Source organism: Ursus arctos, unplaced genomic scaffold (assembly GCF_023065955.2).
Source record: "Ursus arctos isolate Adak ecotype North America unplaced genomic scaffold, UrsArc2.0 scaffold_22, whole genome shotgun sequence".
Lineage (NCBI taxonomy): Eukaryota > Metazoa > Chordata > Mammalia > Carnivora > Ursidae > Ursus > Ursus arctos.
Genome location: NW_026622897.1, coordinates 50,141,731 through 50,166,666, shown reverse-complemented (window position 1 = coordinate 50,166,666; position 24,936 = coordinate 50,141,731). Strand labels below are relative to the sequence as shown.

Sequence of the window (24,936 nt, the reverse complement as noted above, 5' to 3'; positions counted from 1 at the left end):
AATATATATAGTACATACAATATATGTATATATATTTATTTTTTATATATTTTGTATTTTTATATTTACATATGTATTTTGTATAAGGGTAAGGAATAACTTGATGAAAGAAGAGCAAAAGGAGGCTAAAGATCTTTTACCTTGAGGCTATATTACCTTTGATCTGGGAGCAGTGAGATAAAGAAATCACTAAGTAACTGAATGCTTTATGAAGGGTCATACACATCGATCACTAAAAAAAACTGACACATATGGGGAGCAAACAGAAACAGATTGGATACTAAGCCCGCACTGTTGGGGGCACAACACACCTCTCTGTAAGATGAAGACTTTGACCACTGGGGATGTTAAACTGGTGTCTTTCATATGAGCAGTAAATTTCCATTTGAAGAAGAAAATCATTGGCTTCTCTAACCTTGACTTTCAGACTATGCTCTATAAATATATTTGAAGAAAACAGAAACTTAACTGAAGGGTTAGCATAACCTTCAGATGTTTTTAAATATATATGACTCAATGGCACTAAAATAGTAATATTTGTTTATTATACCTTATGAGGGGAAGATTCCTTTGTTACAGTATTCTTAGTATTTTCGTCAAGATAATAATTTTCACAGAATGTAATTTATAAAAGGGAGAAAATTAAGAGAAATAGATTACTTTGGGGGGAGCATACCTTTTTTCTGTCTTTAAGAAAAAGTTTGTATTTCAATTAATTAAAAATCATTGAACAGTGTATGCTGAGTACCACTCAGTGGAATACTAAAGAATTATTCGGTATAGAAAAATATAATTATAATGTTTAATAATTTCTAACATAATTTATGTCTTTGGAACTTTTCTCTGGTATTTATGTGGGGACAGGAGAGATGGGGTCAAGGCTGAAACAGGGAGGTAAAGGGTGTGGTTCTGTGGCTTTTATTATTATTTTTTTTAATGTTTTTTTATTATATTATGTTGGTCACCATACAGTACATCCCTGGCTTTTGATGTAAAGTTCGATGATTGATTAGTTGCATATAACACCCAGTGGGTTCTGTGGCTTTTAATACTCTCATTGCCTAAGTGAGAGAGTAATGCCGAACTGGGTGGTGGGCTGGAACCGAAAGCTGCTTAAGGAATCTTACTGACTCCTTGTGAGGCTCAAATTCTAAATCCCTACATTTTAGAAAAGAATTACTTGACAGTGTTACTACTATCATTTTTGGCCAGATAAGTCTTTGTTGAGGGGGAGGGACCTGGGTATGTTAGCATGCTGAACAGCATCCCTAGCCTTTACCCACTGGATGCCAGTAGCAACCACCGCCCCCTCTCCTCCATCCACTGCCCAAGGACAACCAACAATGTCCCCTGGGGGACACTGATCTACCACAATCAGTGGGAGATGTTAAAGTGGTAAACAAATGGATACTGTGTGGACAGTTTATGGTCAAAACACCCCTTCAGGACCAAGAGCTTTATCCACTGGGAATATTAATTGCTGATGGCTCCTAGCTGAGTCCCTCTTCAGGAACTGACCAGGCCAAGAGTGCTATCTTACCCAAGAGTATGCCTCTTCCCAAGGCTAGCCCATGTCAGGTACCTGCTTGATGGAGGAAGAACAAAGGTACACCACCCCCTTGCCTTTTTATGGGACAACTATGAAGGACCGTTCCAGCTCCGAAGTTCCTCAAAGATTTAGCTAAGGCCTCTGTACATGCATTATAGTTCAACTTTTCCCTCTGCCCAATGCTGCTTTCTTCCTTTCCTCACAGATGTTGCTCTCTAGAGCATTCTCCAATAACCTTCCCCCCACCCCGCCCCATCACCAAACCTCTGCTTTAGAGTTTGTTTACTAGGGAATCCAACCAAGACAGGACAATAAAATAATAAGTCCATTCTATTTGATGATATATGTGGTATTTATGTTTTAAGCAGAATTGGGTCATTTACTGGATTAAAAGTAGGAAGATATAAAATGAATAAAAGTGAAAGGTGACTAAAATTGTCAAAATTAACATCCTGTGATTACAAATCCAAACTAAGGTACTAATGGTACTAGATAGAGAATTCATAGTAACAGTCAATAACGTCTGGGCACAAAGTGCCATGAACTACTCTATGTGCCTTATATATATAATCTGTGTAATCCTCTGAACTACCCTATAAAGTGGGAACTGTTATTCTCATTTTATAGGTGAGGATACTGAGGCTCAGAAAATTAAGTCACTTGTCTAAGGGGGACATAGTAAGTAAGTGTGGAGCTAAAAATCAATTCCTGGTCCATCCAACTTCAGAGCTTATGTGCTCTATCTGGATTATGGTCATAGCCTCCTAAAAGGACTCCCACCCTCATTTTTATTCCCCTCTGAATCATTCTTTATATTGTTTCTAGAGTGATGTTTCTAAACTATAATTGACCATGGCCTTTCCCAACTGAGAACTCTCTTTTTTACCTTCTGATCTACTTAACATGGCGATTTACAAAGTCTTTCTTCCAAGATCTGACTCTTGACTATCCTTCTGGCCTTAACTCTTGCCCCCGAAACAGAGCTCTGATGGTTCCTGTAGATGCTTTCCAATACAGCTATGTAGATGTTTCTCTAACTATAAAGGTGTTTTATTTATTTGCGTAACAAATAACAAGAGCTATTATTTAGTGAGCTTGCTATATGCTAAGGCCAATACTAGATGCTTTACATTATACATCCATTATTTCATTTACTCCTCCCGATAACCTTACAAAATAGTTATTATTATTCTCATTCTATAGTTGAGAAAACCAAAGGTCTCCAAGGTTTGGTAACATCAAAACAAAATTAATGGCAGAGCTGGGATATGAACTTAAATCTGTTTGACTCTTGTACTTTAAAGGGATTCAGTAGATGTTTATCAAATTAAGTAGTTCCCCATCTTCTTCACTCCATTAACACCTGTAATGCACAGATGTCCAAGGTGAAAATGTATACAGAAGCATTTTAATGTCACAGAAAGCTGTTATTATAAACTGTTTTAAAACTTGTATACCTACCTGCATGAGGTCTTGAAGACTCTCAACAAAAGAAATTTCTGCTTCTACCATATAAAACTCTGCCAGGTGTCTCCGGCTCTGAGAATTCTCTGCTCGGAATGTTGGACCAAAGGTAAACACTTGAGTAAAAGCTCTGCAATTCAAGATTAAAAGTATAAAAACAGGATTCACACGATTACTTTTAAGTATTTAAAATACTCAATGTACTCTTAAGAAAAAAAGTTTTGTGCCTCTGTCTTCTTCACAAATCCGTACATATTAGCTGCTATATTTCTCTAATGGGTGATAATAATAGTTTCATTAAAAATGTTACATTTATAGAAACCATTTTATCCCAAAGGAATTTGCAAATGCTTTACAAACCCTATGGCTTACTAAATATAGAATTATAACCACTTCTGGGTGCACTCTACTGCAGCTGCCTTAGACAGCAGGCAACTACATTTCACAGCAATCAAGAACAAAGTAAAGGAAAAATACCACAGCTCAACGAGCTTCACAGAGAATCTATACAGTAACAGTTAAAACCAGAATTTCATGTGGCTAAAGGATGTTAATTATTTTTTTTAAATATGTGAAAAGAGTGTCAGATGTGTACGATGATTTGCCTTGTTCAAAGCCTACTCAAGTCCTTCACAACCACCCCAGTGTTTCAATGAACACTGAATGACCCCTAAAACTTGGGGGTGAGGATGGATTTTGAAGAACGGTCTACTTTATTCTCTGGTGTTCAAGAGAATAGCTTATAGCTCAACAATCCAAATAGTGGGGGAAAGTCGTACTTTTCAATTCCTGCAGACAAGTGGACACTACATCTTCGTGCTTTAACACTTCTCATTTCCCTTATTTGGAACGAGGGCAACAACTGGGATTAGATCAAACATATGTGAAATAATAAGTATTTCCTGAGGACCATCTAATCTCTGAATTTTAAGGTTTTGCTAAAACAAAACAAGAGGTTTGGGGCTCCTCAGCTATTATCCTGAGCGCTCTTCATTTGACTGGCATCAGTCAAATAACATTATGATCAGAAACAGTGCAGAAAATAGACTGTGGATAATATACCAGTTGGGCTTTGTTTTGTTGCTTTTTTAAAGTAAAGACACTCTGGGAAATGAAACAGTAAAACAATTATAGTGGAAATCAAGAGATTTTTTTCCCCCAAAAAAGCTATTTTAGTTAAGGCCTGGTTGGTAAGAAGCTTAGGAATTTATGTTTGCTTCTACAGCCGCCTTCCTGAGACCATAATCAGTTAACCTCTGAGAACCTTAGTTTTTAATGGAAAAATAAACAGTAAGAACTCAACAATATTACTATGGTAACCTCTCTGCTAAGATTCAGATCCAGACATGTCTGCTAGAATGTTCTTGAAAACACTGACCCTACCTTATGGAAAATGAAAAGCCTTGCCTGCTTCCAAAACAGACAAAGAACAAAACAAGGAACAATCCTTCCTTTCATTTTTCACTTTCCCCAGTTTTATTCATTTCAGTTACTCGACTCCCATCACCCACACCAGATGTCCCCCTGCCCACGGTTCCCATATCATATTGATCACAAAATCATATTGTTCACACCTAGGAAAATTCTCTCAAATCTAGAGACACACTCCTAGCCTTTTTTTTTTTTAAATATACACAGATATGGTCTTAGTGTAAACCCTTGCGTCTTGCTTGGAGGACTACCACTTTTTACCCGGTGTCTGCCACTTGTCTTTCTTTCTCCAGACCTAAACTGTTACGAGTTTTCAAACTCAAGCCTGATTATATCAACCATAATTCAAAAAATCTTCCATGATTTCCTACTGCTCAAAGATAAAATTCAAGCTCCTCACTTTGACTCACTTTCCTTCACAAACCCTTTTCTCTAGCTACACTGAAGACACTCCCCTCACATAGCTCGCCAGGGCGAGCGTTTAGGCCTTTGGTGGGCTGCTCCCTGCCTCTACTGACCATTCCTGGCTCCTCTCTCTCTAAATGGCAAATTCCCATCTATCCTTCAAGACTTGGCTCAAATGCCACTTTCTCTTTGTAACCTTACCATACACCCCCAAATTTACTGTTCCCTCCTTTATATGACTATGACATTTTGTTCATATATTCGTTATACAGAACATATCGCTTTGAAATGTAATTATATATATATCTGTGTCTTTCTCCCCCAATAAACTATGAAATTTTCCAGAGCAGGAATCATGTTTTATTCATACTTACATCTCCAGTGCCTAAGATAAAACAGGTGCTCATGCTGAATGAATGAGTACTAATGATGATGACAGGCTTCCTCAGTTGTAAACTGGAAAAGTACAGCACCCTCATAAACAGTAACGTTACAAATAATGTACAGAAAAATACTCACATGTTTTACTGTGGCTGTTACTTAGTACTTAAAATAGGTCAAACAATGCAGTCCTGTCCCAAACAATAAATTAAAAAATTATAAGGCCCTGAATTTCCAATCTGGGACTATGCAATCTCTAGGTAGGTAGGCAGGCAATAATATAGCTACATAAATGAAATGACATTTTTTTCTGGGACTGAATCACAAAAAAATTGTTTATACCAATGTTCACTAACAACAAAGGATATTTTTATCAAGATTTTCCTGGTCAAAACCAGAAACTAGGGGGCATAGGTAAAATTTACTTTGGGGGCTCTGAGGGAGACTTTCAAGAAATGGGCAGTGATCTTCCTGAACTACAAGGAAAGCCAATGAAATTGCTGTTCAAAAGAGATATATTATTTGTATTAAAATACCAGTTGCAGAGAAAACAGTGGTTTCCAAAAAGAATTACAAATTCAAGTCACAAGGGTATCTGCTTCTCACATGGTAATTCTATGTAGGGTGCTCAAAGTTGAGTAGCAAAGGGATTTTTAATTTAAAGCAGTTAATAATTTTCCCTAGCAATGCTGGATAAGCTCTCTAGTATAAAACAATAAAGAGGGTCAGAGATTTTTATTTTAATTATAATAAGGATCGGTCTCTGATTGAGGTATCCAAGAGTTAAGTATTATTCTAATAGGGTAAGTAAAATCTGATGACCATGCTGCTTTCTCTGAATTAACAGAAAGATAAAATGAACCAGAAGGTATGTTAAAAAACTGTGTAATTCAGCATCTAGCCTTTAAGCAGATGAATATTTAAATCATTTGATAAGACATCCTATGCCAGTCCAGTGTCCTATGATAAAAGCAGGGACAGCATCAGTAGTAGCAACGATGGTCGCTCCATTAGAAGTGTTCCTTGTCGGCCAGGCACTAGCTGTAAGAACCTCAAAGTTAACTCCTTTATAGTTAACTCAATGAAGTATGGACTGTTACTTCTATTTTTCAGGCTAAGACATGGAAGGTCAGAGAGGTTGAGAAGCTTTCCCCAAAGTCACAGAGTCTCAGCCCAGGAAGTGGTACAGGCCAGATTCAAATCCAGATGTGACTCTAGTGGACCCAGCCTTTATCATGATACGAAAATACTGATGTTCATAACCGAACACTGACAAACCTGGAGAATTAGGAAGAAAACTTTGTAATGCACCCCCAAACTTCTCAAAGATAGTTAGGGTAAACAGTTTGGTATATTTACCTTCCTTATGAATAGCTTGTTTTATGTATTAAAATTACAGCTCACTAGGGTATATTGCCCTCATGTAAATAATAAATTTTCATCAATATTTTATAACCTTGAGCAAGTCATTTAGCCTTTCTGGCCTTCAGATTCTTACATGAGTGGGAGATGGGGGCAGCTTGGCATTAATCTCTACTGTCTTTGCAACAATTTTGTTTCTGGGTCCACGTGAAATCGTTCTCATTTTAATTTATGCTGACTTCTTCTTTTCTGTCTTCCACAGACATGAAGCCATTTGCAGCAACGCTTGGATGAACCAACACTTAAAATAAGATCTGAAAACAAGGCTACTTCTAAATTAAGATACAAAACCAGGTGAAAGGCCAGTACTGCTGTGAGAAGCGACCAGCAGAAAAAGAAAACACTCAGCACTAAAAAGCATTCTTGTGCCAGATTATGGAGAAAGGCAAGCTATAAAAGGAAAGTCCATGAGCTTGGAGTAGATGTTTAAGATAACAAAAGTACATTTAATACACATCAACCAAGTTAACTACAAAAATGGCTTTTTAAAAATAAAAAATAAGGTTACCGCCTCCCCCCCAAAAGTTCTACAATGGTCATTTTCTTCCTTCTGTAGGGTTTTATGAAACCCTAAATTGGCAAGTGGATTACTATAAAACGGTCACTGATTGCTTGGCCATTTATTCTTTCTGGCCCTGAAATTCAAGAGCTAATCTTTATATTTTGAAAGAGTAGAGGAATTACTGTTCTTCAGCTGGGGAAGAACTTACTCAGCCTCAGGTCGATCAGCAACTGTTCCTAAGGCCCCCACTCCCAACTTCCTATCACTTCTCTGTGGTCAGTTCAGTAAACATTCATTGAACTGAAGTGAACTCACGGCTTTAAACTAGTTTTTGGAACAATCTTTGTCAAATGGTGTTCCCATCTTTCAGAAAATAATCATATGTTTTACTCTTGCTTTGAATCCACTGGATTATCAATACTGTCACACTTCTGTCATTCATTATTTCTACAGAGCAGACTACAGGCATCTCCTTTTCAGTTTTCCCCTATTCCTCTAACCATCCTGCAATACACTTGGCGGAAGGGGATAAGAGATAGCTCTCACCATTTCAACAATTCAAGTCAAGATGCCTTAGGGAGGATGTACTCTAAAATCTAAAAATTATTCTCTACTACCATTGCTAAACATTTCTGAAAAATTAATTTTAACATGTCCTAAATATTCGATCTGGAACTGAGTGTGAGGCCCAAACACAATATAATCTTAACTGTATAATGAGATTCAAACATCGATAGAGTCTGACAACAATCCTGCTAAAGGAGTGGAGGGTTGGCTACTGTTCTCTGAAGAGATAAAATCTGAACTGGGGGAAGGACATTCCAGAAAAGGGAACACTAAGCACATAGGTCCTGAGGTAGGAAATGAACCTTACGTGTTTAGAGAATAAAAGTAGGCCAGCAGCAATATGAATGGTAAGAGGTCAAAGAGGTGGGTGGGGAGGGATCATGTAGGGCGTCCCTTGAAAGCCATGGTAATAAGGAGAGTCTGGATTTTATCGGATTCTCCTTGGAAGATTCTCTCCTCTTGAAACATTTAACACTGTATTCTCCTAGTTTTCCTATTTATTTGATGTCCATCTCTGTCTCCTTCTATATTCTACTCTGTATAATAAACACTAGAATTCCTCAAAACTTAGTCCCTAGGCCCTCTTCTTTTCTCACTGTATATGTTCTCCCTAAATGATCTCACCTCAGCCAACAATTTCAATTAACAACCTATTGGCACACAATTCACACATTTCTATCTCCTGCCCAGATTTCTTCTCTAAGCTCCAGAAGCATGTATTATCTACTGGATTGATCCTTTCACTTGTCACAAATGGAACTCACGACTTTCCCTAGCCCCACTTTGGCTTCAGTCTTCTAACCTTCTTAGGTCAATCCTCCCATTAGGCTCAAAAATTTTTAATAACACCATGTACTACTGCTCACAGCACCTTTTAAAATGAATGAATGAATGAATGAATGAATGAAAGAAAGAAAGAAAGAAAGAAAGAAAGAAAGAAAGAAGCAGATGTGATCCTTTGTTTAATGTCTATCCATCTCCTTCATTAGACTGTAGATTTCATGACCTTATATATGTTTTGGTTCATTATAGTATCCTCGGTCTTAATCCAGTGCTCAACACACACCAGATAATTACTGTTTGTCAAATAAGCAAATAACTCATTTTCTATAAAATATGCTGATCCTCAAACTGCATCGTTGAAACAGCATTGGAATGGGGGGTGAGGATAGAGGAGTAAGAAGAGGAAGATGGTAAACAGAATATAAATTACTAAGCAAAAAATTCTGCTATTCTCTGAAATAATTTTTCACAGAAGGCACTAAGAGATACAGAATCAGTTTTTTGAAAAGTGACTACCCATATATTAGTTTTTACTCTGTAGGCAGCAAAGTAAATTTTTGAAAAGGACTAGATCTGGTGAACCTCTCTAATTAGCAAATATTTTATTTCCTGACAAACTGAAGTATTATCACATGAAAAAATTACCCTAAGTCTTATTCTATGTAAACACAGCAGCACCTGATTTTTTGGCTGTTGTGAGAGAGGATATACCAACAAGTTAAAATAATTATTATACTTTATCAATCCGGCAACGATGGGCTCTTCAGAGGACTGATTGATTGGATATGAGGTTTTAGAATAAGATTCTTGTAAAAGGCCACAATTTGTGGACTGTTCTAAGTGAATATTTATCCTCATGTTTTAATAAGCTAAAATCACTTTTCCAAAAAAGGTAAACATTTTGTCAACTGCATCTATTTATGCCTAGATTAAGCTTCTTATATTTCTCCTATTTAACAGTCCTTATACAGAGGACCACTAAAGAGAACAATAGGCTAGTACATGTACCACATGGTATTTACATACTATTTAAGTCTACAAAGATTTCAAAGGTTATCTTTCTGAGGCCTGATGCTAGAGGTAGATAAGTCATTATGGTATTGAACTAGCAACAATTTCCTGTACAGATGACCCTTGCTTTGTTAAGGTTATGGTAGTGATTAAGAACATGTACTCTAAAGACTTAAATTGAAATCTTGGCTTGTCCACTTATGAACTAGCCAAGTTAACTTCTTTGAGACTAAATTTCTCCATGCGAAAATGGGGTTAAATATACTATGTCATGGAGTTATTGTAAAGATAAAATGACACAAAACATGTGAAAAGCTTAACCTAATATAAACTAAATGGTAAGCATCCAACAAATGGGTAATAGCTGTTTTTGTTTCCTTTTTTCCCCAAAGGTCTACAGTTCTCATTTGGCTGGTCTCAAGACCTCTTTACACTTTAAATTACTGAAGGTTTCAAAGAGATTTCATTTATGCAGGTTATGTCTACCAGTATGTACCACTGAAACTGAGAAATTTTTAAAAAATGTATAAACTGATTTAAAAATCATAAACCCATTATAAGTCATAAAGAACAATTTTTTAATAAAAATTCGTAAGAGTGGTACTGTTTTACTTTTTTGTAAATCTCTTTCATATCTGGCTTAATAGAAGACAGCTGGATTCTCATATCTGTTTATGCATTCAATCTGCTGTGCTATCACATGTCATGAAGAATTTGGAAAACTTCAATGTGTGCTCATGAGAGAATGAGAATGAAAAAGGCAAATACTGTCTTAGTATGATTATGAAAGTAGTTTTAAACTCAAAGGACTCCTCTAAAAGGATCTCAGGGGGCCTCAGGGATCCCCAGACCAAATTCCGAGAACCACTATCTCAGGCAATGGTTCTTAATGGGGAGTATAATTCTGGGCTTTACCTCTGGACACCTCCATTCAGAAAATCTAGGGAAGGTACCGGCCATGAGTATTTTAAAAGTTCCACAGGTAATTATTATGTGAACCCCTCATTAAGACCCACTACTCTAAAATATGTTTAGATTCCCTAATCAAGATCCCTTATAGAAAGTCTCTTAATAACTAAAAATTTTTTTTTTTAAGATTTTATTTATTTATTTGACAGAGATAGAGACAGCCAGCGAGAGAGGGAACACAAGCAGGGGGAGCGGGAGAGGAAGAAGCAGGCTCATAGCGGAGGAGCCTGATGTGGGGCTCGATCCCATAATGCCGGGATCACGCCCTGAGCCGAAGGCAGGCGCTTAACCGCTGTGCCACCCAGGCGCCCCAATAACTAAAATTTTTAAATGAACAATAATGTTGTTCTGGTGAGGATTTAGAGAAACTCCTCCCACACTGCCAGTGGGAATATAAAATTGTATAGCTGCAGTGGAAAGGTTTGGTGATCCCTCAAAAAGTTAAACATAGAACTATCATATGACCCAGCAATTCCACTTCTGAGTATATACCCCAAAGAAATGAAAATAGTGTTCAAGCAAAACCTTGTACATGAATGTTCATAGCAGCATTATTCATAATAGCCAAAAAGTGGAAAAAACTCAAATATATGTTAACAGACTCATGAAAAACAAAATGAGATCAATCCATACAATGGAATACTATTAAGCCAGAAAGAAGAATGAAGTACTAATATACCCCCACCAAATGGATAAACCTTGAAAACATTATGCTGAAATTAAAGAAGGCAGACACAAAAAGCCACATAATGAATGATTTCATTTCTATGAAATATCCAAAACAGGCAAATATATAGAGACAGAAAGCAGAAGAGTGAATGCCAAGGGCTAGGGAGAAGGGGGAATGGAGAGTGACTGCTTTGTGGGTATGGGGTTTCCTCTTGCGGTGATAAAAATGTTCTGGAACTAGGCAGTGGTATTGGTTGCATAATGTCACTAATAGTAAACTTCTAGTTATGTGTATTTTATCACAATAAAATTTTTAAAGTTTATTGGAACAAATTGTCCATGAGGCACTTCACATGTTTTATTTTATCCTTGCTACGCTACAAAACACTATACAACGTTGTCATCCTGTTCTTGTGGCTGTTCCTGACTCATGTTTCATCCACTTGCAGTCTCTGAGACTGCCCCTTCTACCACTTACGGCTGCTCTTTTCTATCTTATGCTTTCCTCTAACTACAGTCCCTTCTTAGTGAAAGGGGATGTTCATTTTTAAGCACTGATGGTCAATCAGGACACCTTTTCATTCATTTTAGGTTACAAAAAGAATGATAACCAATATACTTTATAGCTCTCTTTATGACCCCTTTTGCTCAGGCATTTACCAAAAATGACTTCTTTCATGGCATGCTTCTTTCCCCCCCACTTCCTTTAGCTACTCTCAGGTCTAGAGCTTTAGTGGAACACTGTGGATTCTACAAAGTTGGACTTAAGTAAAAGAAAGCTTTGTTGTTAATGCTTAAATGACTTACAGCAGTGGTTCTACACACTTCAGTGTGTATTAGACTCACCTGGAACTTGCTAAAATACAGCCTGTAGGACCCCACACTCAAGAGTTTCTGCTTCAGTAGGCCTTAGGGGAGGCCTGAGAGTTTACATAAGTTCCCATGATGCTGATGCTGCTGGTCCAAGGACACTTTGAGGACAACTGATCTAGAGTGGTTCTCAATCTTCGCTGCAAAGAATAACTTACAGTACTTCAAAAACAATCATGAGGCCCAGTCCCACCCCCAGACCAATTAAAACTGTTTTTCTGGGGGCTTGAGCTGAAATATGATGCATCAAGATTTTTTTTTTTTTAAGATTTTTTATTTATTTATTCGACAGGATAGAGACAGCCAGCTAGAGAGGGAACACAAGCAGGGGGAGTGGGAGAGGAAGAAGCAGGCTCATAGCAGAGGAGCCTGATGTGGGGCTCGATCCCATAACACCGGGATCACGCCCTGAGCCGAAGGCAGACGCTTAATCGCTGAGCCACCCAGGCGCCCCTGCATCAAGATTTTTTAAAAGGGTCCCCAGACATTCTAATGGACAGCTAGAGTTGAGAACCACTGATCTAGACCTTCTAATTTCCAATTATAATGCAAAGTAAAAGGGACAAATAATTGATATAAAAGGTGTTATTTCACAAAAGGTAGCATTTGCATAAGAGCTACAGATTATGAATGAATAAGACATTTCTAATATTTTTGACTGACTCCCAATCCGAGCTTGCTCTATAAACACAAAAACATAAAGGGACCATGGCAGACTAGAAAGAGGCAAGATGCTTTTTAAGAAACACTTAGTTTATCAGAAATAATGCAAAAAAAAAAATCTCTATTTCTTTGCATTTGTTTTCCCTGAATTCTACAAGAGGAGGAAGGGGTGGGGAGGGAAGTGGGAGGGAAGGAAAGGAGAAGAAAAGAAAGGAGAAGAAGAGGAGGAAGACACAGAATAGAGAAATACCCATTTGAGCCTTGCAGTAAGTCTTTCACGTGTGTGCCAAGTGATAGACACAGGGATTTCACAGCTGCATGGTAATGCACAAGCTAAACACTAGGAAAAAATACCCATCAGTAACAAAAAAGATGATTCGTAGCACAGTCTTACAAAGGAATATCCCATGATAGTGAAAATGAATAGACTATGCGACATGAATATAATGTAACAACGGGGATGTTATTATGAATATAATGTTAAGTGAATAAAGGAAGTCATAGAAGAATACATACAGATGATTCCACTTATATAAAATTCAAAAACTTGTAAAACTAGGGGCGCCTGGGTGGTGCAGCGGTTAAGCGTCTGCCTTCGGCTCAGGGCGTGATCCCGGCGTGATGGGATCGAGCCCCACATCAGGCTCCTCTGCTATGAGCCTGCTTCTTCCTCTCCCACTCCCCTGCTGTGTTCCCTCTCTCGCTGGCTGTCTCTATCTCTGTCGAATAAATAAATAAAATCTTAAAAAAAAAAAAACTTGTAAAACTAAAAAATGAATTGTTTGTGAATGTATGTGATGAAACTATAAAGAAAAAAGTGATAAACACAAAACTGAGGTTAGTTCTCATGGGGAGGGAAGGGGAAAGTACGTACAGGAGACCAAAGAAATGAAACATCTTGAGAAGACAGGGGTCGTGAATGTATCATTATTCTTTATATTTTACCTATATATCTGTTTAAAACTTTGTGTCTATGCGATATTTAGACACCAAAAAAGACATAGGATGGACAAGCTAATGGAACACAATAAACAGTGAAATGACAAAATCAGATGAAAACTAAATGTCGGGCATTGGCATCAGAGCCCAAAACACCTTAGCAGGACACCACTCAGTTCTTCTTGCTCCGCCTTTCCCTTCTTTCCCTATCCATTCAATTTAACTCAGCAAACATTAATATACCCTGAGTACCTATACTTGTCCATCATTATTACTATGCTAAGGGCAACACAAACCTCCTAACAGCATATGACATGGGCAACTCAATGCTTTATGATCTGGACAGAGGCCAATTAAATCTGCACTGTTCAATATGGTGGCTACTAGCCACATATGGCTACTTAAACCTACACTATTTAAAGTTAAATAAAAATAATACAAATTCAGTTCCTCAAACTAGCCACATTTCAAGTGCTCAATAGCCACATACAGCTAGTGGCTACCATACTGGACAGTGCAGATACAGAACACTTCCATCACTATAATAAGTCCTACTGTCCAGCACCAGCGTAGACTGTTGAAATCCCAGTATCTACAGAAAATAATCAACTGCATAAAACAGACAGTGTGCTCAGACAATGCAACATGAGGGAAGAGATCAATGGAGGACAGAACTCTGGGTACAGCTTCTGAATTTGTCCCAATGCCAAGTCATACATATTTTATTTTTCCCACAGCTACTGATCTGCTATGTCAGGTTCCTGTGGCTCTCCTCCCGTCTCATATCTGTTGCTTTACAAAACTAATGGCCTACTTCTTTGTGTTTGCAGGCATAGCTCCCTTCTTCTGATAAAATGGCTTTCTTTCTGAAAGGCACTGACACACAAACCTAAGACTTATTCGATTATCAACATTTCTAGCTTTTGTTAACTTTCCATCTATGTGCATGCCTAACTCTGAGAACCAGGCTTTGGTAGGGTATTAAATCATCCTGTGGGCATATTATAAGCCAACTTATTTATCATCTTCTAAAGATGAGGATGAACCAACTATTCTCCAATGATAATGGCTCCCTAAGAAGGAACATTAAAAACATACATGATGCAATGGATAGTTCTTCCCCTTTTTTATTTGGTTTCACTTACAAATATGTTGCTAATTGCCAGGAAGAAAGAGTGAGTGTTGTAAAAATACTAGAAACAAATACTTTTAATGATATGGATTATGGTATGATCTACACAAAATGTAGAGAGACTTTGGATTGAACTATTTTGAGCAATTATCTTCAAATTCCCATGTCACACCCAACTCTCAAAAGCTATATATGAAATACCAGTATTATCAAACCAAACACATATTTTGGCTATAAGGGGAATGCTTGTAAATTCTGAGATAATTCTTTGTACAGTAGTCCCTAAAGTACTGTCTGCCAGAGTTCAAATGTTGTCATTGAACCTTACGCTGTACTGTCCTGAAGTAGAATCATGAGGAAAGCAGAGTAACTACCCAGTTGAAGATACTACGTAAAAGTCACTAAAAGATGTTCCACAAACAAAAACACTTAGGTTTTTATTTTTATCTCCCAACCTCCATCATAATTCACACATTAAATCTGCCTCTTAAATGTGAAATACAACTGGTTCAGGTTTTGCATATTCTCCAAATTGTAGAGATTTGTGTGACACATGTATGTTTATCTGTTCTATGCACCTGTTTCACGTGGCAAAATATGGGTTTTATTTTTTCAGTGTAGGGGTATATCACAGGAAATAAAGTGGGGATTGACATCAAAAGAAATAAAAATAATATGATTATCAACCAACATATGGGACTGAGCTTATCTGTTACTAATTTCTACTGTGAGAGAGAAGCAAAAACCATGGCTGCTTGAGTTTCTTTATTACCAATTTCTTCTACAGGAGCAAAAATGAAGTTTCCTTTTATTTTGTAAAAAAGGAAGCAAATCTGTCTTACTAAAGTAAAATACACAGAAGTGTTTCAGTGGTTTCTAGAATTCATGTATATAGTTTACAGGTGATTTAAAAATTGCTTTTCAAAGATTTTATTTATTTATTTGACAGAAGAGAGAGAGAGCACAAGCAGGGGGAACAGCAGGGAGAGGGAGAAGCAGCCCCCACTGAGCAGGGAGACCAATGCGGGGCTCGATCCCAGGACCCTGGGATCATGTCCTGAGCCAAAGACAGCGTTTAACTGACTGAGCCACCCAGGCGCCCCCCCCCAATTTTTTTTATTAATACTCAATTTTTGAAATTTATACAAAGAGAAATTCATACCAACAACATGGGACGGTAAATGAAATTTTACTTTCATATAATAAAGTTACTTTACAATATCTAACTAGGTCCAATACAATATTATTCCAAGTTTATTAATGCATTTTCTGATGGAATTTTTTTTTTCTTAAGTAGAACAGAATGGTAAAATAAGCCAAAAGCACAGAAGTAATTCAGGCCCACAGGTCATAGCGGCCAAGAAGAAATACAGCAGTTTTGGGCTAGCTATTTGTTCTTATCTTACAATTAGCATTATCTATCATGAAATCATATTCATTTATTTCTTCATTAAACTTTTATTAAGACTACTAACCACCACGGAAAATACAGATAAAAATCAGGCACAGCCTTTTGCCTTCAAGGAGCTTATACAGACTACTAGGGGAGATCACAGACCTAAATTACAAGCTACAATGACGAAATTCCTAGGAGAAAAAAATTGGAGAAAATCTTTGTAATCTTTTGAATATGACATAAAAATTACGAATCATACAAGAAAAAAGTGATAAAGTAAAACCCTGGTCTTCAAGAGGTACTGTAAAAATATGGAAAAGCAAGGCACACTGGGAGAAAGTATCTATAATATATCAGATAAAGGTCTAGTATCCAGAACATATAAAGAACTCTTATAACTAAATAATAAAAAAGACAATCTACCAAAAACGGGCAAAAGAACTAAAAAGATAGTTCACAAAAGAAGATATTTAAGTGGTCAATAAGCACATGAGAAAAGAAAGTTCAACAATATTAATCATCACAGAAATGCAAATTAAAACTGCAATGAGACATATACTTACTAGAATGACTAAAAAAATACTGACAACACTAATTTTTGTCAAACATGGGGAACAAACAAAACTCTCATCCTTTGTTGGTGGGCATACAAAATAGTACAAGTATTTTGAAAAACTGTTTGGCAGTTTCTCATAAAGTTAATCATACACTTACTATACAACCCAGCAATTCCTAGGTATTTACCCAAAGGAAATGAAAACATGTGCACACAAAGACTTGTGCATACATTTTCATAAAGCTTCATTTATAACAGCCCCGAACTGGAAACAACCCAAATGTCCATCAAAAGATAAATGAATTCCCTCAACTTTATGGTCAACTAATCTTTGAGAAAGCAGGAAACAATATCCAATGGAAAAAAGAGTCTCTTCAACAAATGGTGTTGGGAAAACTTACAGCCACATCCAGAAGAATGGAACTGGACCATTTTCTTACACCATACAAAAAAATGAACTCAAAATGGATGAAAGACCTCAATGTGAGACAGGAATCCATCAAAACCATAGGGAAGAAGACAGGCAACAACCTCTGTGACTTTGGCCACAGCAACTTCTTGCTAGACACATCTCCAAAGGCAAGGGAAAAAAAGGCAAAAATGAACTATTGGGACTTCATCAAGATAAAAAGCTTTTGCACAGCAAAGGAAACAGTTGACAAAACCAAAAAACAATTAATAGAATGGGAGAAGATAATTATAAATGTTTTATCAGATAAAGGGCTAGTATACAAAATCTATGAAGAACTTATCAAACTGGGGCACATGGGTGGCTCAGTCAGTTAAGCATCTGCCTTCGGGGCAGGTCATGATCCCAGGGTCCTGGGACTGAGCCCCAAGTTGGGCTCCCTGCTCAGCAGGAAGCCTGCTTTTCCCTCTCCCTCTGTAGCTCCCCCTGCTTGTTCTCTGTCAAATAAATAAATAAAATATTTTTTTTGAAACATCACATTAAAATCATTTTATTTCCTGTTCCAACATTTCTAGGTCAGTGATGTTGGGCGTATTAATTAACAATTTATGTCTCTATAAAGTGGGAATGATAACCTCTATCTTTCATAGTTACTATAACAAAAAGTTGAAAATAGAGCTACCCTAAAACCCAGCAATTGCTCTACTGGGTATTTATCCCAAAGATACAAATTTAGTAATCCAAAGGAGCACCTGCACCCCAATGTTTATAGCAGCAGTGTCCACAATAGCCAAACTATGGAAAGAGCCCAGATGTCCATCAGCATATGAATGGGTAAAGAAGATGTGGTATATATACACAATGGAATACTACTCCACCATCAAAAAATGAAATCTTGTCATTTGCAACAACGTGGACGGAACTAAGAGGGTATTATGCTAAGTGAAATAAGTCAATCAGAGACACAATTATATGATCTCACTCATATGTGGAATTTAAGAAACAAAACAGAGGATCCTAAGGGCAAGAGAGGGAAAAATAAAACAAGATGAAACCAGAGAGGGAGACAAATCATAAGGGACTCTTAATCATAGGAAACAAACTGAGGGTTGCTGGAGGGGAGGAGGCTGGACGGATGGGGTAACTGGATGAGGGACATTAAGGCAGGCATATGATGTAATGAGCACTGGATATTACGTAAGACTGATGAATCACTGACCTCTACCTCTGAAACCAATAATACATTAAATGTTGATTAATTGAATTAAAAAATAAAAAATAAAAATTAAATAAATCTTTAAAAATATAAAATAAAAAAAGATGAGTTAAAAAATTGTATATCCATGCAATGGAATAATATTCAGCAATAAAAAGGAACAAACCTACTGGATGAATCTCAAAAGCATTATGCTGAGTGAAAGAAGTCAGATACAAAAGAGTAAATACTGTATGATACCATTTACATAAACCTAAATAAAGTATTATATAAAAGCCATTTACATGAAATTCTAGAAAAGGAAATTCTAATCTGTGACAACAGAAAGTAGATCAATGGTTGTTTATGACCTGCGGCCAGGGAGGGAGACTGATTGTGAAGAGAAAAAAGGGGACTTATGTATTTATTTTTTTGGTGATAGAAGTATTTTTTAATTTTTATTATAGTAAGATTATAAGGTTTTATAAATTTGTCAAAATTTATTGAACTGTACATTTAAAATGGGTTTTTATATATAAAGGATATTTAATAAAGTTGAGAAGTATTAATTAACAAAAAGAGCTTATTCATGCATTGGCTTAATTACTCAATTCTCCTGTTACCTAATTACTTAAATTATAATCACACCCCAACTAAACTATAAAGGGTGAGGTGTCAGGAAACATAGAAGGGGCACAGCAAGGATCTACTTCAGAGAACAAAAGAACCTAGAACACAGTGACAGATCACCGTCAACATAACTGACCAGAGCTCCTAGGGTAGATTATGACCTAATCTGCTCTCAGAGTTTACTTCTGATTTGGTTTTCAAATTCTGACAGGTATCTTATTTCTGTGTCCTAATCCCCTCCTTCACTCCAAGGCACTGGTTTAGTTTAACCTTCTGACCTGTCTTGTGAGATCTGAATTCTGGCAGATTCACTATTTGTCTCAATCCTCCGCTTGGTGTCAACCCCAGTGCGGCTACTCTTGTAAAACAACTGGGTTACTGGCTGCCAGCTATTCTTCGTGGTTACAACACCCCGGCTTCTTTCTTTATAATCACCCTGGGCTCGCCAGGTCCCAGCTGTCATGAAAACCATCACCACAACACTTAGCATTTCAGCGTCAAACTCTGATAAACGCTGGGCTTTACATAGCATCTAATTCTCACACTGGCTTGGCAAGGTGGCCATTTTTATTCATCTTTATAGTCAGGAAGTGGAGGCTCAGATATTAAACTTATAAAACTAGTATGTATAGAAGGAGAATTCTGATTGAGATCTAACTCTATGACCGAGGGCTTGAACAAATTCAGCACCTTCTGGTAGGGATGACATTATCTCAGTAGCTACTACTTCACTCTGTAACAGCACTGGCAATCCTCTACATGTCAATCAACAAGTCTGTCCCATATTTTTAACATCCTTCTTGGTGTCCAACACAGTTACATACCATTTGGGTGAACACTAAAATTATTGCTGAATAAATGAGTACCCATAGTTATTTTTAGGTAGAAGAAAACAAGCTAGGGAAAAAAGTCAAAATGACATAAATTTTCTGTTCTCAACAACCTAAATTCTTCAAACATGTAACAAACACAGATTTTTTTTTTCCCTTTCCTAAAAAAGTAATTAAACCCACCAGAGCAAAATAGAATTTGGACAAGATTACACAGTAATTGTAAGAAATAACAATATCAGTTTTGCTTTTTATAGCTCCAATTACTGTCCATAATGGTCAAATTACTAAGGATTAATTGGTGTCTCACTATAGTAACCTGCATTTGCTTTTAGACAATGCCAACAGGCATTGCATTTTATGCAAACTGAGTTCTATTTGTATCGTTCCTCAAAGGACTGACTGGTAATTTTTTTTTTTTTAACTCACACCAAACTTGCTTATTTCAAAGGCATTCAATCCTTCAGATACTCTGCTCAGCCAGACCTGAGTGAAATAATAGAAGAATGGGGCTATTCTCTCATATACTTGAAGTTGAGAAAAGGGAAATTAGTAAGTGCTGTCACAAAGGAAAGCAAGACTAGAAATAGAGAAGCCCGTGTTTAGACTTGCAACGTGGTATGCAGATATTGCAGAGTTAATGCATTAGACAAAGACACTAACTCATCACGCAACTAATGCACAGCCTAACCAGAAGAGCAAACTATTACCACTCCAGCTAGTAAAAATGAAGTTCAAATAGTGAATTAAGCACAGGTATTTACGGAAGCCCCCCACCTTTACTTGCTAGATGGGGTAATGCCTAATTCATGAATCATTTAATAAAGACAATTAGATCTTTAAAAAAAAAAAGCACAGATATTTACATTCACTTCTTCCTGAGACAATCCTAGGGTAAGTTAAAAGGAAGAAAGAGAAACGGGACCCTTAGTGGACAAGAGATTTCAACCAATTTTCAGAGGACAGAAAACAGTGGTTGAGTGATGACTGCTATGTGAAAGCACGGAAGCCATTATCTAGAATACACAGTAAGCATGCTGCAGCAGAAAGGAGACGACCTGCACACAGAACCACGGTGAGGCTGGAGACGGAGGAAATGGAGATTCATTGATAGATTCTGCATATGGAACTGTCAGCCCTCTCCAACTTCCCCCAGAATGGCTGCACGCCAGATGTCCCCCCCAAACAGGGAACAAGAGAGTCATCCTCTAGGGCAGTAGTCCTCAGCATCATCACCACCTGATAGGTTTGTCATGACACAGACTGCTGGGCCACTATTTTCTAACTGATGAAGCTTATCTTTTGACTTGGGCAAAAGACCCAGTGGACAAAGCATCTCGTAATGGGAACCAAAACTATCCCCTTGAGCACCAACTGCCCTGATATCAGCAAGCCCTCACATGACTGACCCCTAAGACAGTGACTGACCTGACCTTTACTGACCACCTGCACACACTCACAGACCTTTGTCCCACATCTTCATTATAAACCTGGGAGTATTTTCAGCACTTTGGAGACAGTCATTGGGACAGTAGTCCGCTATCTTCCAGGGGTTGGCCTCACTGAAATAAATTCCTTTCTTGTTTCACCACGACCTGTCTTTCTGCCTTTGGGTTTTGCCAGCAGCTAGTGGCCAAACCTGGTCTGTTTGGGATCCCTAGAGTCAGGGGCTCTTGCACCCCTGGGCCCTAAGTACAGTTGTACAATTTGTTAATATAGTAAAAACTACCAAATTGTACATTTTAAAGGGTGAATTTTATGGTGAGTTACATCTCAGTAAAGTTGTTCTTTAAAAAATGATTTACTCATCTGCATCCAGGGCTCTCAACAAAGCCCAACAAATAGATCTGAGAAAATTTCAAAGCATGTCTCCCCTTTGTCTTTCCTATGTTAAACCTATGCAGTTTCTTCAACCATTTCTTTAGACCATGATGTCTACATCCCTCTTATTCTGGCTGTTGCCCTAAAGTCAGATAGGATACAAAATCACAACTTTTTCATAAAAAGTTTAAGACTCCAAGTATTTGGAAGTAGATAAAAGAACAGGACGGAAAAGCTAGACAGTTTGCTAACTTTTCATGATTTGGCTAAATACAATTCATTCAAGGATAATGTATCAAATATGACATAAAAGTATCAAAAGACATTCCGCAGCCAAATACAGATAAAATGTGCTGGGGTAACTAAAAGATGGTACATCATAAAATGCTCTACAATAGGGAGGAAAAGTTGTATTAACTATATTTCTGTTGTCCCAAGAACAGAAAAGCAATAGAATCCAAACTAAATGTAACAGCCAGTGGTCATTAAATATAAATGATATTTTAAAATGCACTCTCATGTAATTACTCTATGATAAAGTTATTTCTAAATTCAATTCAACCTAGACAAGGTTGAAATTCCCTTGCCATATGCTGTTCTTGCCTCAGGACAGGCTCTGTGTAACAGCTACCACACTGTGAATTTCTTATTTAATGCGTATCTTGTTCATTAGATTGTATAGGGTCATGAAGGTTGGGATCGTATCTGTCTTGTTCGTCTTTGTATCCCAGCAACTAACCTAGTGTTTGGCACACAGCTGACTCTCAACAAATGTTTAATCAAATTGAGATTGATTTTTGAGCTCTGAATTAGGCAAATGGTAGTAATAGAAACTATGAAAACAAAGAGGAACAAGATACAGTTTGAGGAATTTGTGTGCTAATGGGAAGATAAGCATCTAAACAGACAACTTCAATTTTTTTATAAATATAAATCCTTTCCAACAGGTATTTAAGTCTTTATTCTGTATTAATAAAGTCATAAAATTAAACAGTCCCTAAATCCAAAAGCTCAAAGTCTAAGCTATAGAGAAAAAAAACAGTGATTCCATGTTATAAAACAGAAAGAATAAAGCAACATGGGCATACAGAAGAAGGGCATTTAAACAAGCAAGATGTGGGGGTGGGAGTGGGGATTCCGGGTGAGATCATTTTTAAGCTGAGTTTGTTTATTTATTTATAATTTAAATAAATTTTAAGATTTATTAAAATTTAAGATTTTATTCATTTCATATTCTTAAATTTTAAGATTTTATTCATTTATTTGTCAGAGAGAGAGAGAAGGAGAGCGCACGCATGCACAAGCAGGGGGAGAAGCAGACAGAGGGAGAAACAGGCTCCTGGCGGAGCAAGCAGCCCAATGTGGGACTCCATCCCAGGACCCTGGGATCATGACCTGAGTCAAAGGCAGACACCCACGTGTCCCTTAAGCTGAGTTTAGATGAATGGGCAGGAATTAGCTAGACAAACACATGGGGAAAGGGCATTCCCCATTCACAAAGAACACCTGTACATTATCAGAAATTTATAAGCAGTTTGGGACAGCTGAAGCAAAGGGAAGTAGATGCAAATGAGTGAAAAGATGAAATGAGTGTGGAAAAAGAAAACCTGGGGATGGTATTCACACTACTGCTTTGATAAACTGGGAAGATGGTAATGCCATTTCCTGACACAGGGAATTCAGAAGGAAAAAACAGATTGAGGGAATGATGATGAATTTCGTTTGAGCATGTTGAGCTGTTTATACAATAGCCACTGGAGAAGACAGCTGGCACCTCACAGATGGGAGCTGAGCAGAGATTCCACACTGGAGATAAGGATTTCATAACACCATTCTTTGACCATCACCTTGAATTTGTGCAGCTTTTGACCCTGGCACTTCCACACCCACAATTCTTCATGAAGACCTCCAATTCTTTAGATCCACCACTTTATCCATCATCACCCACTACCCCTATTTCCTTACTCCTCCTTGATCTATCATGATCTTCTGTACCTATCTATTTCCATCAATCGCATTTGGCAACACCCAACCTCTGGTTAATCCAAATATTCACATTTTTTGTATTGTACCCAAATAAACTAAATATTCCTACTAAACCCTCTCTACTTGCTGCTTAATTTGCCTGAAATGCTCATTCCCTAGCTATATTGTACAAACGAAGAAACAGGTAAGGTGAAGTTCCTGAATCTTTTATACCAATAGTCTGCTAATTCATATTTCCATGAAAATAGTTAATTTTTAACGTACCTCACTAAAAGAAGAAATCTCTTTGTTTTAAGGTCCCACTATCAAGAGAATAGCATAAAGAACCATCATTATTCAGGAAATAAAGATCTCAAAGTCTCATGGTGATATCTTTTCCATGGAATAGAGTATAAATAGTCATTAACATATTTAACTCTATTGTGGACTTAATTTTACAGCAGAAACTACACAGAAAAGTTTAGAAGAATGAGAATGTGTGCTTTATAAATTCAGTTTAACAATACTTATCAAATACCTAATATTTTTTAGTAGACACGGATATTTAGGATGTTTATAATCTATGAGATAGATATGAGAAGAACTAGGAACTGGCTAAACATTAAAAATAAGAGGAACTTTTTTTCTTTAGGACATGAGATGGGTGAATACTATAAGAGAGGAGAAAAAGAGAAAAATAATTTCTATTGAGAAAAACAGGAAGGAGTCAAGTTGAGCCCTGGAGGAATGAGATATGAAAAAGCAGTCTAATGCTACAGGGAGGGGCAGGCATTAGAAACACTGAGGTGTGTGAAAATGCACAGCACAAACTAAACAGCCATAATAAAAAAACTCTAGAAAATCAAATGTGTATAAATTAACAAAGTTCAGATAACCATCAAATGGATGAAGAATGAGAAAGTTAGATGGGATGGGAAGACAGTGTCACACTCAGTTATAAAGGATACTTCGGTCTAGCTCAGGTTCACATGTTGACATTCTCACCACAGCCACTTAACAGGATGAGTACATCCTGAGTATGAATGTTTCATGGCTTCTGAGCTCAGCATCTGCACTGATGAGATGACCCAGGGGAATGAGTTTAAGATTGCTCATACCAAACACAAAGCAAACAATTAATCAAACTGGAATAAAATCAACTGGAAGCCCAAGCTGATTACCCGCCCCCCACAGAAACAGCTGATTTTTTGAATAGCTAGTTTTTAAAATCTGAATAAAAGACAAGTTTAAAGAAGAAAATAAAAATTAGTAGAGACAGCCACTGCTTATTAATTGAATCCTGGTGTGTATTTTTCCAGACTCTTTCCTACACACACACACACACACACACACACACACACACACAGTAAAAACTGG

At 37.2% G+C, this 24,936-nt stretch overlaps 1 protein-coding gene across 4 annotated transcripts in view; it reads right to left on the bottom strand.

Moving 5' to 3' along the window:
* Positions 1 to 24,936, bottom strand: part of NARS2 (asparaginyl-tRNA synthetase 2, mitochondrial) — a 160,887-nt gene that overhangs the window by 33,518 nt on the left and 102,433 nt on the right. For all 4 annotated transcript variants that reach the window (XM_044390859.3, XM_026518195.4, XM_057316713.1 and 1 more), the window contains one exon: positions 3,011 to 3,143. In XM_044390859.3, coding sequence (XP_044246794.1) covers positions 3,011 to 3,143 — 133 coding nt within the window. The remainder of the gene's footprint in view (positions 1 to 3,010; positions 3,144 to 24,936) is intronic.